Below are 13,480 nucleotides of genomic sequence, written 5' to 3' on the forward strand. Positions count from 1 at the left end.
GGTTGTTAATTTTTTTTTACTGAATTGATTTTTATATTTATGCAATATCTAAACTGTCAATAGTTTATTACTAGACATAAATTTTAAAAAATTTGATCAACATGGGTCCTTGATGGTAATAAACATTTAACTGTTCTTAAAAACAATTCTAAAGCAAATTTCCAAATGATCACTACAAAAAATTCAATGGAAAAAACTAGCTCACAAATTGATTTCATTTTATGTAATTGTTTCAAAGAACAGGCTTTTTAACATATGAGGCAAATATTTAACCAAAAATCCTCACATTTTTCTGCCCCATATTCACTTTAATATTTGCCATTAAAGAAAACTAAAGGGTATTATTATTCAGCATATGTCTTTTGATTCTACTTGTAAGAAAAATCAGCAGCTTCTCTGAATAATGTGTTGCCAGCTACTAATTACATCAAGGAATCACTTTCTTATTTTTGCCACTTAAGGCTTCTTTTCAAAGCTGGTAAACAAAGTTCAGGATGAACTTTCAGTAAAACAGTTTCTCTCTCTAATCCGCTCTCTACCCAGAAGCCGGAGAAAGAGGATTAAGTTCTAATAATAACATTTTTGGCTGTTATACAACTCCCCCCACCCCACCCGCCAAATCCATCAAAATTAAATCTTACTTTGTGTCCTCTTGTTTTTGCTATTTTGAAGATATCCAAGCAGTACAATGAGGTCTTCAATAACTCTTAAATACTGTGAGCCCGAGGAACTGCAAGCGTGGACTGTAACCGCTATGAGGAGCTGCTGTATGTTACAAGCCAGCAGTCTGTGTTCATTCGAAGGAATGCTACAGAAAAAGGACAGATAACGTAAGGCAAAAAGAACTGGTCTAAACTCCTGCCCACCAGCACTGGCTCCCCCTTGCACTCCCTCGGTGTGCATCCTGCGTACTCAATGGCGGGTCACCTGACCCTCACGCCAGGAGCAGACATGAGACGACACAGTTGACTCTTGTCACAGCCCGGCTTGCAGAGGGCCCGACAGGTGACCAGGTGACTGTGAACGGTAAACGGCGTAAGTGTAACAAGAGGTGAACACAAGACACTGAGGGAGTGCACAGGCATCCTCGCCACCCTGAACAGGAAGATTCTAGGGGCACCAACAGGGATGTTCTGAGAAGCCTTCTCAGGGATGGTGACTTTGACTCAACCTCTCCGAGTTTTACTTACACAAATTATAGTTATTTTAAGGATTAAGTGAGATTTGAACATATATTAATCACTTATAAATACCTAATAAATATGAATTAGTTACTTCTGTCCCTCAACTTCTAACCTTATTTACTACTTCAGTGTGTGAAATTAAGCCTCTCCATTTACTTTTTCAAAATCAAGCAAGAAGTGGGAATTTGAAATTTGTAGATACTGACAGTCACACGCAGAACAGATAAACAAGATTATACTGTATAGCACAGGGAAATACATTCAAGATCTTGTGGTAGCTCACAGCGAAAAAGAATGTGACAATGAATATATGTGTGTTCATGTATAACTGAAAAATTGTGCTCTACACTGGAATTTGACACAACATTGTAAACTGACTATAACTCAATTAAAAAAAATCAAGCAAGAGTTAGAAATGGTAACTGCTTTGTGCCAATTAGCAGAGCAGCACACAGGGACATTGAGTAAGTACAATTTATTTAAAACAGCAACAGCAACAAACTGCTTTTAGGAGCAGCCTGCAGCACTCCTCCTAAATTCTGCCAGCTTCATGCCCTGTGCTGTAATCAAGACTAAACGTTTGGAGGAAAAACAACACTTTGCACTTCTTTGTATTTCTCATATGCCTAGCACCCGGATCCTAAATAAAACAGGTGTCCAATAAAAATTAAACTGAGATAAGTACAAGGAGTCCTCTCTTGTACCCAGAGAGCCTCCTTGGCCCAGAGAATTACCAAGAATCCGTCTTCTCTGCAGAAATGTATTAAACATTTAATGCTTTAATGCGCAGTAAGATGATGCTTCTGGAGATTTGTGTCTTAACAATATGCCAGTAAGAATGCTATGCTGTACATCATAAATGCAGACACTAAAGGCACAATATTCAAATAAAAATATTAATCTCCTAACATATTTTATAAAGCTGTTAATCAATTTGGAGGGCAGCCTTTGCTGATGTACTTTGCTCACTAGAAATTAATTTATGGCAACAGGACACGTGGGCTGAACGTGGGCAGCACCGTGACTTCAGAGCACAGGCCTCTGCGGTGAGGCAGACTCAGTCTCCAGGTCTCTGCCAGCTGCGTGATCATCAGCAAGCCACTGGGTCTCTTCACCCTCAGTCTCCTGCTCCTGATGGAGGAGGTCATTTTTATAAGACTACAGTGGGAGCCTGGTAAATACATTTCAGCTTGTCTTTAGGTCCTAAATACCTAAAAGTACGTCATATAAACACCTTTTTAAAAAACCTAATTGAAAACGGTAGAAAACAGGCCCCCCTCATTCAATTTAATTTAATTCAATCAGTTTTGGAGGAAAGAAATTCTCTGAGTTTTCTGACATGTCAGACGCTTTCATGTAACCTACTAAAGCTTTCCCCTTTCCAAAGTTTTCATCAGAAGTAGTTTTCAATAATGACGAAGAACTTACTGCTTCTCTAACAAGTTCAGGGCTGCCACCGTCTTACATAACACATATAGGAGCCCGTTATCCAGCAGCATATCCGCCACCTTGGAGCAAGAATTTAGGGTTTGCAGAAGCAGCAGGAGAGCGTTATGTAAGAGCACGTTGTCACAAGGAGGTCTCTATCAGCCCCAGCACAGGGATGACGGACCACTTCTGAAAAAGCTCTATGTTTTTCACATCTTCCAGATCAAACCTATAATAAATAACACACAGTGAAAACCACATTAGGAACAATTAACCATGAAATAAAGAAAACTGATTGCGATATGGGCTGCTTGGCTGACCTGATTTTGAAGCTATGAAACATAAGTTAGGGTAGAAGGATTCTTAACCTTTTTTTAGCTCACAGACCCTTCCAATAATAAGATAAAAGGTGTTGCTAAAACTGTCCCAAGTTGAATACACCAATATTCAAATGAAACATGCATATAATTTCGTGGTTTTAATTGACTCACTTTAATTTGTCCATGAACCCCTTAGGTGTCCAAAGAACTGCTTTAGGGGTCAACATGACAGGTGCAGAGAAAAACAAATCATTCAAGTGTTTGATACCTCATTTCCCTCATCTGTCAGTATGTTTGCTGATAAGCGCTTTACCTTCTTCTTGAGGCTGTTGTGAGAATCGCATGAGATAATACAGAGCTGCTTTGAAAGAGGCAACAGCTGTACGTGGATGAAAAGTGTCACTGCTGCAGGTAACAAGTCAACTGATCACGGCCGGAGCTGCCCACTTACAAATAAGCAGGAGACACTTAATAATAATAAAAAGACACACATTTCTCTCCATCATAGACAGAAATAATAGTTTAACTTTTCTGCCTAACTTTTGGTTTGGGAGAAAACTATTCTTCATTTTCTGTACTTATTGGCCAATCCTTCAGCATCACACCAGGGTCAAAGCTCAGTCACCAGTGCGCCAGAATCCCAGGGGAGGCACGGGCTCTTCTCCTGTAACCTGAGGCTCTGACCAGAGTGAGGAGCTTCCCTGGAGCCACTCATGGAATCTGCTGCTGAGCATACAGGGGTCACATTTCTTTTCAGTTAACCTTCTCAGATTAGCTGTATATGACAAATTTTTTTAATTAAATCAAAAATTTTTAATTGAAGTATAGTCAGTTTACAATGTTGTGTCAATTTCTGGTGTACAGCATCATGTTTCAGTCATACATATACATACATACACTTCCATATTCTTTTACAGTATAGGTTTCTACAAGGTATTGAGTATAGTTCCCTGTGCTGTTCAGTAGGACCTTGTTGTTTATCTATTTTATATCTAGTAGTTCGTATCTGCAAATCCCAAACTCCCAATTTACCCCTTCCCACCCCCTTTCTCCCCATATGCCAAATCTTAACTATTACTTTCTTTCACTTATTTCTTTCTAGTTCCTAGCTAGTGAATGAAATGCAAAGGAAGAAGTTATATTAGAAAGAATATCAAATGGAAAATAATACATTGATTCACCTAGAAAATGACTTTTAGCAGATTTTTTCTTAAAGTGACCAAATAATTTTGTTAGAAGTCAGTTTAATAAATTTTACATTTAAGACAACGGATCCCGAATTATGATGGATGGAAGGACCCACTTACTCTTTATCAAGGCCAATGCGTCGGCCAAAGAACACTTCGATGAAGCATTCTAACAATTCCTGAGTTCCCTGATGAAGATTCAACTGGTCTGCTAGCAAGGAAAAGCCACGATTCTTCAGCAATTTATCTTTTTGTTCCTTAGATGCTCTATTAAAATATGCATCCAGTAGCTAAGGAAAAAAATTAAGACAACTTAGATAATGTATGAAAATTTTGTATGACGTAAACAAATTATAGACACTGTATTACACTTGTAGTTGGAAATTACTGTTGAATTTCATTTAGAACATAGAAAGCTCAAAGGAAATGCCACCTCCACAACAAAACAGAAATAAACCTTGTCCCTGACTACGCCGGAACGCTGACGACAATGGTCCTGGAGCTCTTGGCACACCTGTGAGGTAAAACCAGCTTTTTAGCTGAGCATGGACACCTAGTAGACTGGCAGTCTTGGTCAAGTACAGTAGAATATTTGTGCCTAACTTTGATTCTGAAGCAAGAAAAATCAGTCAACACTGTATTACGCTTTCTCTGAAAACATATGTATATCCTAGACGTCTGGTTTTCAGACTTCTGGCAGACTGTCTATCCCGGGCCTAGGCCTACATTTCCACCCTTCCTCAGCATCTGAAATGCAGCACGGGTACAACCAAAGTAACCGTTTTCCCTTCCAGACTCACTGCTTCCGTGGCTCTGATCTCAGACACAGGAGCGCTGGGCTCCTAGACTGTAAGTCCAGCCTGGCTTCTGGCTCTCCTCGTCCTGATTTCCCGCATGTAACTACGAAGGCATCTCTCCTCCACCCCAGTTAACGTCTCTCAACTCCACCTGTGCTTTGACTCCCCGCCTCCCGGGTCAGGAAGGCATCACTTCTGTGCTAGCCGAGATTGAAAACTTCCACGTCTCTCTCCCTGCCATCACCCTCTCACACTGGTGACAGACTCCTGTTCCCAAAACACACATCCATTTACTGCCCTACTTAAAAAGCTTTCTAAGTTCACAGCATTAAACAAAAATACACCTTGTACATGAATCCGTCCCTGGTTCCCCCATGAGAATGAACTGCTTTCCCTACGCTCCTATGCTTCTCTGTTAATACTGCCACCGAAGCACTCGTCACAGAAGCCCTTACATTTTACTTAGCTGGGTACATGTCTCCCTCCCCCATTAGACTATAAACGCTTGAATGCAGGGGCTTATATTATTTCCCTTTATATCCCACATAGCAACAAGCCCGGTGTTTTGCATGATGACATGGAAGCTAAGTAAATACCGGGTTGAACTGCAAGGGATTAAACAATACCCTACATCAAGACAAACTAGAAAATGAGAATCTTTAAAAGGCCATTTCAATATTATGTCATTTTCTAATGAAAACTATTCATATTAAACATTTATTCATTCAATAATATACTTAGGACCTTTTATATATTAGACACAAGATTCTTATCTCAGAGTTTATATTTCAGTGTGGGAGATTAAAATAACAAGTATACAATTTAAAAGATAATTACAAGACATGGCTAGGATGCTACTACAGAATAAACGAGGAGCAGGGCCAGAAGGAAGCCCTTCTGAGAGATGGTCAGGGAAAGCCTCTTTGAGAAGGTGATATCGGGGCTGAAACCTGAAGTAAACGTCTAAGATTTGATGACACTACACTGCAGGAGAGGTTCTTAATGAACTATGTGTTCCTTGTAATCAGTAGACTCAAAAAACACATTGACACAAGTTGAGGGGTAGGTATAGCTCAGTAGTAGAGCACATGCTTAGCATGCACGAGGTCCTGGGTTCAATCCCCAGTCCCTCCATTAGATAAATAATAATAAAAAATTAAGTATATGGTTCGGTAATTAAAAAAAAACAAAATAACACGTTGATCTGAATCAATATATGGAGGAGAGCTTAACATTGGATGGTATTCCATATAAAAACATGAGTAAAAGGTAACAAACTGTATCAGCTCATTAGGGTTAAGAATAAAAAAGCTTTAGGTCTATTGTAATATGTATATCCAAATTTTAAGTTACACATGTATTTATTTTTCCAAATTAAAACAACATATTTAGGAGCTGCCCTTACTTTAATAACTCCTCGCTGTATGGCAGGTGACGGGTGGTAAACGAGGACTAAGAACGTGTCTGCTTGAATGAGCTTGTCCATCACGTCTTCCAGCATGGCGTCAGGCAGGATAAGAAGGACCCCGCTCAAGAGTTCGTACAGCCCACAGCATATGGGGACCAGGTAGTCTTCAGTCGCATTGTAATAGAGACCCCAAAAGCTTGACTGACACAGTGCCGGGGAGGAAAGCAGCACACCGCGATACCCCTGAGAGCCATGACGAGTGGTAGTAATTTTAACACGTGAAACAGAAGTCCGTAAGGTTTAAAGAGATGCTGCCTGACTTAGCTGTGATTAACAAGGCTGCCACCACTTTCTATCACCGGCCCTTTTTAGGTACAGTGACTAAGCAGTAGTCTGTCCTACCTCTGTGATTTCCACGAGCCACGTGTGCTATTTAACTAAAGCTAAATAAAAATGCAGCTGCCCAGCTGCACATGTAGGCGCATGTGCCGACCTCAGGGGGCGGCACAGGCGAGCATTCCCATCACTGCGGAGTCTCACTGACCATGCTGGTGGAGATGCTTTTGGAAGGAATAAAAAATCGTATAACTTTCCTAAACTGAAGAGTCTGTCTCTAATAACCATATGGAATTAAACGAACCACATTTTTTTTTTCTTCAAGAACTATTTATGGTTTAGCCTTTGGTTAAATGTGGAATTCAGCATCACTCAGTATTAAAATGAGGAGGGAGGGACCTTTGTTACCAACCTACATGCTGTATTTAAGAGGTTATGCAATAAAGCCGCTTCTACAAGCACGGAGGTTCTTCCCAGCGCAGTAAAGGGCGGGCGGGGGCGGGGTTGCGCGTAAGAACACGTGAGCACCTGTGAGCGCCTGCGGCCCTGGCGGCCCAGGGGCTCGCAGCGGAGAGGAAAGGCAAAATTGTCGCAGTCCTCGGCGTTCCTGTCGGCCAGGCTGGGCCAGCGGCCCAGGGCGGCAGCTCCGTGCTGTGACGGGAAGGCCAGCCCGAGGCTTGCGACGGTTCTGTGGCTGCGCTGGAACGAGGCCAGCCCCCTCAGGTGATCGGGCCGGCGTCCTCTGACCGACCCTGGCCGCGGGAAACGCCGCCGTTCCGGGACGCCGGGGACAGGGGCCTGGGCTGGCAGGGCGGCCTCCGCCTCGCAGACCGTTTTCGCAGACTCGCAGCTGCTGAGGAAAGCATCTTCCCCGCCTCTCCTCAGCGTCTCGGAGCACCCCAGCGGACTCTGCTTCTCTAGCCGGGAAGCCACGTAACTGTCCACGACCCTCTCTGCAACCCGTCGATACTGCCCCCCCCCAACACTTCCGGGCGGCTTCCGCGGCCATGGCTGCGGCGAGGAGGTCGGGAAGGCCGGCAGGCTTCGGGAATGCGGCATGCGGGCAGCCGCCTGCTGCGGGAGATCCCTGCCGGAGCCGCTTCCTGGCGGGAGCAGACAGGAAAAGGCACTTAAACATCCGCCCTGTGGGGCCACTTCTGCACACTCAGTCACCGCCGCAGCAAGAACACCCCCCCCCCCCGTAGTGACGGGGAAGAATCCCTACAGGTTAGCGTTCCCGATAAGTAGTGCTTAACATTAAGAGTTAAAACTATTTTTCTTTTAACTACTTGTTATTAAAATCTTCCAAAAATACATGTCTTCTCCTGTCTCCTTAACAAAATACAGTACTGCCTCAATGATTGAAAGTCGTAGGATTAATGGTTCTACCGAATTGAAATTCAACGAACTGAATGAAGCGTAGTTCGCCTTGGTGAGCGGTCTCCAGGCCTCAGATGGACGCAGGGGGAAGAGTGTGCGCTCTGCAACTAGACACCCCTGGCTGCTCAGGTGGCCTCAGGTGAGTCATTTAATTATGTGAGTACTAGTCTCTCTAAGTGTAAAAAGAGCGTTCAGAATTTCTACTCTGCAAGGTTGCTCTTAGGATTACGTGAGGTCACATTTGTGATAAAAAGCGCAGACTGCCTGCAGTAGGACAGGTGCTCAGGCAGTAACGGTCGTGCTTGGTGGTGTTATTACTGGACCAAACGGCCCTAGACCGTTCTCTCACTCCTCCAGTTCTTCTTCTTCTTCTTCTTCTTCTTCTTCTTCTTCTTCTTCTTCTTCTTCTTCTTCTTCTTCTTTTTTTCGATTTTTTGTGGGAGGGGTAATTAGGTTTATTTATTACTTTATTTAATGGAAGTACCGGGGATTGAACCGAGGACCTTGTGCATGCTAGAAAGACACTCTACTACTGAGTTGTACCCTCCCCTCCCCGCTCCTCCAATTTTGCAGTCACTTTTTGCTCTGTCAGCAATAAGAAAACGTTTTTTCTCTTCTTGCTACCGCTCTCCACTTCGCTGTTGCTTACATTCTAAGTAGGAGGAGACAGAAAAGTCACTCTCCTCCTCAGCGCATGGGATATAAGTGACTGCAACTCATGGTGTGGTCTGCGGGCCGGCCACAGCCCGGGGTCAGCAGCACCTGTGTGATTGTTAGCAATGCACATTCTCAGGCTCCACCCAGATTTACTGAATCAGGACGGATGAGGCAGGGCCCAGGGATCTGGTCTAACGAGCCCTCCAGGCGAGTTTTCGGCAGGCTAAAACATTAGAGGCACTGAGACAGAGTAAACAAGCACTGAATGAACTGCTTAGAGCACAGGCTTTGTGATAATAAAACAGCTCCACAGCTCAGAAGTTTTCCTAGTTATTTCAGGACTTTGGCTGGAGGAATAAGGCTGCTGAAAAGATTCTGTTCAAATGACCTGGAAACAATGGGGGCAAGAATGTACTTGAAAATGTTTCAGAGTGATGCACGACTGTTTTAAAAATAACACTTCCTATAAAATTCCAAATAAAACTAATTAAACATAGTCTTAAAATATTCAAACAAAAGGCCATAAAATGTGCTAGAGAATAATTGAAACACTTTGGAGATAAACACCCAGATATCCTGTCTTTCTCACCATCTTTCTATCTTACCAGCACTAGTTAATCATCTGTATCGGAGCTACAGACAAGACTAGACGGGACTGACAATGAAAGGAATGTCTCAGTATGGAAGGGGACAGCAGTCAGGAGAGGAAAAGACACACAGTCAGTTCACAACCAGGAGATGTGCACCTATTTTTTCTCTATAAAGATAGAAATGACGTAGTCTGTTAAGATAAATCAAGAAGAGAGGAACGTACTGTTAGCTTAAAGACTTGAATATACTTGCTACGGAAAAAGAGGGAATTGATTCTGAACATACAGAAAAATCACAGGGCAGCATTAAAGGGCCAACTACAGTTGCAGACCCTTCTACAGTTGCAGGAGTTCTCAGTGGTGACTTTCTCGAGCAGCTTTCAGCAGTGTGAGGAGGGTTAGAGTGAGGAAAGGTTAGGGTTTTTCAGGTCAGGAGTGCCTAAAAGACCAAGGGGACAAGGAAAATGAAGAAATAAAATTATTGGCTAATGGGGCCTACGCTGGAGGGGAAAAGGGAAGGGGGAAATTGGGATGATGACAAAGAAACCGGAGAGACAGGAGGGTGTTGTCAGGGAGTGGGACACTGGAGATTCAGAGGTGAGAAGTGTGTTCAGATGCTGTCCAAGGTCAAGGCAAACATACTGGTTGATAAAATAGAGGGAAAGTTCCCCAGAGTCAAGGGACATGAGGCCAGAGTGTGCATGGCTGTTCACATGGCATGTGACATTGTCTAGAATGACTTCAGGTAGAAAGGAGACAGTAAGCCAAACAAAGCTTTTAAAGAAAATGGGAAAATAAATCAGAAGCTTAATGAAAGCCAAATGACTATGACAAAAAGAGACAGAATTCCAGAGCAAGAGAGCAGGAGCCTCACCCATCTCCTAAGTTCTCCTGAGCCTTACTTGTGGTTTGGAGTGTGAGTTGCTTGTACCAGAAAGTAGCAAAACGGATTCCTTAAACATGTTCTATACTTTTTAAGTTTAGCCTTCCGTTTACTTAATCTGAATATCAGGTTTACTATGCTGCTAAAACATGCACAATTTATTTATCTATTAATATCCAGAATTAGTTATACTTTCACTATTGGGTTTTTATTTTTTAATTTTTTTTTTTTTTTTTTTTTTTTTTTACCTTTGGGTGGTGAAGCAGTAAAAGCAGATGGGCTTATGACCATCAGTCCAGGGCTGGTAACAGACCTTCCTCCACTGCCAGAATGCCTCTGGTACACAATCGACTGTACTTTCTCCTGAAAGATCTTGCCATCTAGGATCAAAACGGTTTGAGAGAATTTTTAAAAAGTATTAAACAAAAATGTAACTTTAAAAGCAAATCATCAAATGCAAATGTTTATAAAAAGAAGTTCAAAGCAGACACACATGGCGCACCTTGTATGCGAGCACACCCTGCAAGTCCTGCCCTAGGCTCTCTGACTGTGCCTAGCCACTGCGGCCTCTGCTGCTTTGCAAGCCCTCGGTACCTGCAGTCACTGCTGTGCCTTAGCAGCCTGATGCTTCACCTTGTATATGCTAATATGAGCTCTCCGAGGACCCTGCTCATCTCTTCACTCCTGGAGGAAAGGGCTGTGACTTACGTTTGTACAAAGGCCCTTCGATGTCCAATACAACTCCAAAATTGATACCTCTAGCTTAGTCTTCCTTTCTGAGATTCATACTTGTAAATTCAACTGCTTGATTTCTTAAATGCACCACAAATGTGCTAAATCTAAGCCTGAGTCATCCTTCTGCCCTGAATTCACTCCCGTTTTGCTCTCTGGTCCCTTTGGTGGATGCATCCGTCTCCCATGCAGGAACCAGGAGCCACCCTTGACCACAGCTCTCCTCTATCCATGACTTGTCAGTCTCTGGGTGCTACTGATTGCTGACTTGTGAACTCTTCTCATCCCCAGAGGAGGGCTATAATGCTGGCCCTCTTCACCTCTCACCTGGATTCTTACCAGACTTCTAAATGGTATCCATGATGGACATCTGGTCAACCTCGCCTCAGAGCTACCAGAATTCTCTCCACCAAATGTCAGCCCTGGCTAAAAACCTTCCTGTGGCTCTCTGCTGCCTCCTTACCACCCTGGGGAAAGTCCAAGCTTCTTGTCTACCAGAATCTCCACAGTCTGTCTACACACCCCTTTTCCAGCCTTTTTTCTTACATACTTCAGCAACATCAAGCTGTTTGCTTTGCCTGGAAGGCCCTTCCCTTCAACTCCCATTCAACCTTTAAGGCTCAGAGCAGGCGCCACCTCGTCCAGGAAATATGCCCTCACCATGCTCTGTGGGACCAGAAGACAGAATACTGACAGCGCCGTGCCTTCCACGTGGTATAATGACCTGTCATGTCTCCCTCCCTCTACTGGACCATGAGCTCCTCAAGGGAGGGGCCACATGTTACTTGTCTTTGCAACCGCCCTGCTACCAGGATCTTGGTTCACTAAATGTTTGTTGAACCTAACACACCTCACATGCTGATAATCCCACTTGGAATTTTACTGTGGTTGAATCATTGTATTCACTGATTACATTCCTTAAAATGGCTGCTTCACAATAGTTTCCCATCTAAGCTTGCGGTCTGCTCCCTCTCAGGCACGCTCTCGCCTGCTTTCTCACCACGGCCCACTCTTCCTCACCCTCTGAGAACCCTGGTTATCCCACCTGTCCTTCACACCGAGGTTGCTCTTTCTTGTTCCCCCCTCTACACAGCATTGCTGCCAGCAGTTCTGTCCTTAGCTTCCCTTTTCCTTCTGTCTCAGCGCTTTTCTTCAGTGGTCTCGTCTGTTCCCAGAGCTGCAACTCACTTCTATGCAGGTCGTTTCTCTATACTGAATGTTACTGTAATAATTTACTTACAGCATGTTCCTTGGCTCAAAACAAACACAACAAAACAAAATCCTTCAATTACCCCTAACTAGAATACAAGTTCAAACTCTCTGACCTTATAGTTAAAGACTCATTTAATATGACCTTGAGGGGGAAGTAATTAAATGTCCCAAACTATATTTATGGTATTATTTCTCACTACTACTTTATAAATCCCCTATACTTAGGTAAAGTTCATTATTCTTTATTTTTTCTTCCTATTTTTCCTCCCGTTTAAGTCATTCTCTTCACCTGGAATGCTAATTCTCCAATCTACCCATCGAATTTTACCTAAAGTCTTCAGTGCCCATGTCAGATACATAATCTATGAAGTCTTCTCTCTCCACAGCTGTCTGATGAAGCCCTCACTCCTCTGACATCTGAGTACTTCTCCTTTTGCATGTACTAGGTACTTACCAGATATCATTTCTTCCTATAATTATTTGAGTATACATCTCCCCTCACCTCTTGGCGTTTAAGCTCATGTCTGGCTCATTTTAGCTCTCCGCCCTGTCCCAATCCCACTGTGTAATTAGGGCAATTTCTAGCACAGAGACCATTCGATAAATACCCAACAAATGGAGATCAATTGGGAAGAGAAAAAAAAAAGTGGAAAAGCCAAGATCTGCAAAGATGATTATACCTACCTACGTGCAAAGAAAAGTAGAAGTTTGTGGGGTTGTGACAAACGTAAGTATTAGTAGGAGGGTGGACTGCTAAAAGGAAATTGAAGATAATTGTCAATAATTCCAAATCTGGAGGAGATCCAAGGACTTCTGCTATAATTTTCACAAATGATCTACAAACCTCGCAGGGCAAGGATGTGAGCTGCCACTCTTTGTGTTCCTGAAAAAATAAACACTCTCTTTGGATTTAAAGAGAACTGTCAACTTAACTAACATTTTTCATTTAAGCAAGATACTCCTCTTAAGATAGAAGTGTGTTGGCTTATTACTCTGGACCATATGTACCACAACACTGAGTTGCTATTTCTCAGTTCAGGCAATCCTGCTATTAAAATTCACGAACACCAGTGGCCCATGTAAATGTCAGCTACAATTAGTACTAGTACCACCGCTGGCACCACTTCTGCTCCTACTATGAGTTCAGGAGGGTCAAATTCTGATAGAGTACTGATCACATTAATACAGTACGTTCCACTTTACCAAGTTCTTTCTCACAACAGCTCTGAGAGGTTTTACCCTTCATTTCTAGAATATGAAGACCAGAAGTGGTTATATGACTAACTTACTAAACCACACAGAGAACACGTCAGTTGTGCATCTAAAACTCAAACCCAGACCTCTTGACTGCCTGGAGCAGTGAGAC

General features: G+C 43.0%; 1 protein-coding gene and 1 pseudogene across 1 annotated transcript; one reads left to right on the top strand and one right to left on the bottom strand.

Moving 5' to 3' along the window:
- Nucleotides 1–598: 598 nt before the first annotated feature.
- Nucleotides 599–6,440, bottom strand: LOC141575517 (lysosomal-trafficking regulator-like). The gene is made up of 4 exons (XM_074354895.1): nucleotides 6,322–6,440; nucleotides 4,240–4,409; nucleotides 2,613–2,841; nucleotides 599–808 (listed from the first exon to the last, which is right to left on the bottom strand). Exons 1-3 carry the CDS (start codon nucleotides 6,415–6,417, stop codon nucleotides 2,754–2,756), a joined length of 354 nt encoding a protein of 117 aa, XP_074210996.1. The 5' UTR covers nucleotides 6,418–6,440; the 3' UTR covers nucleotides 599–808; nucleotides 2,613–2,753.
- A 953-nt stretch (nucleotides 6,441–7,393) lies between these two features.
- Nucleotides 7,394–13,480, top strand: part of LOC105069320 (otoferlin-like) — a 65,011-nt pseudogene continuing 58,924 nt past the window's right edge.

This window comes from Camelus bactrianus, chromosome 29 (genome assembly GCF_048773025.1).
Source record: "Camelus bactrianus isolate YW-2024 breed Bactrian camel chromosome 29, ASM4877302v1, whole genome shotgun sequence".
Lineage (NCBI taxonomy): Eukaryota > Metazoa > Chordata > Mammalia > Artiodactyla > Camelidae > Camelus > Camelus bactrianus.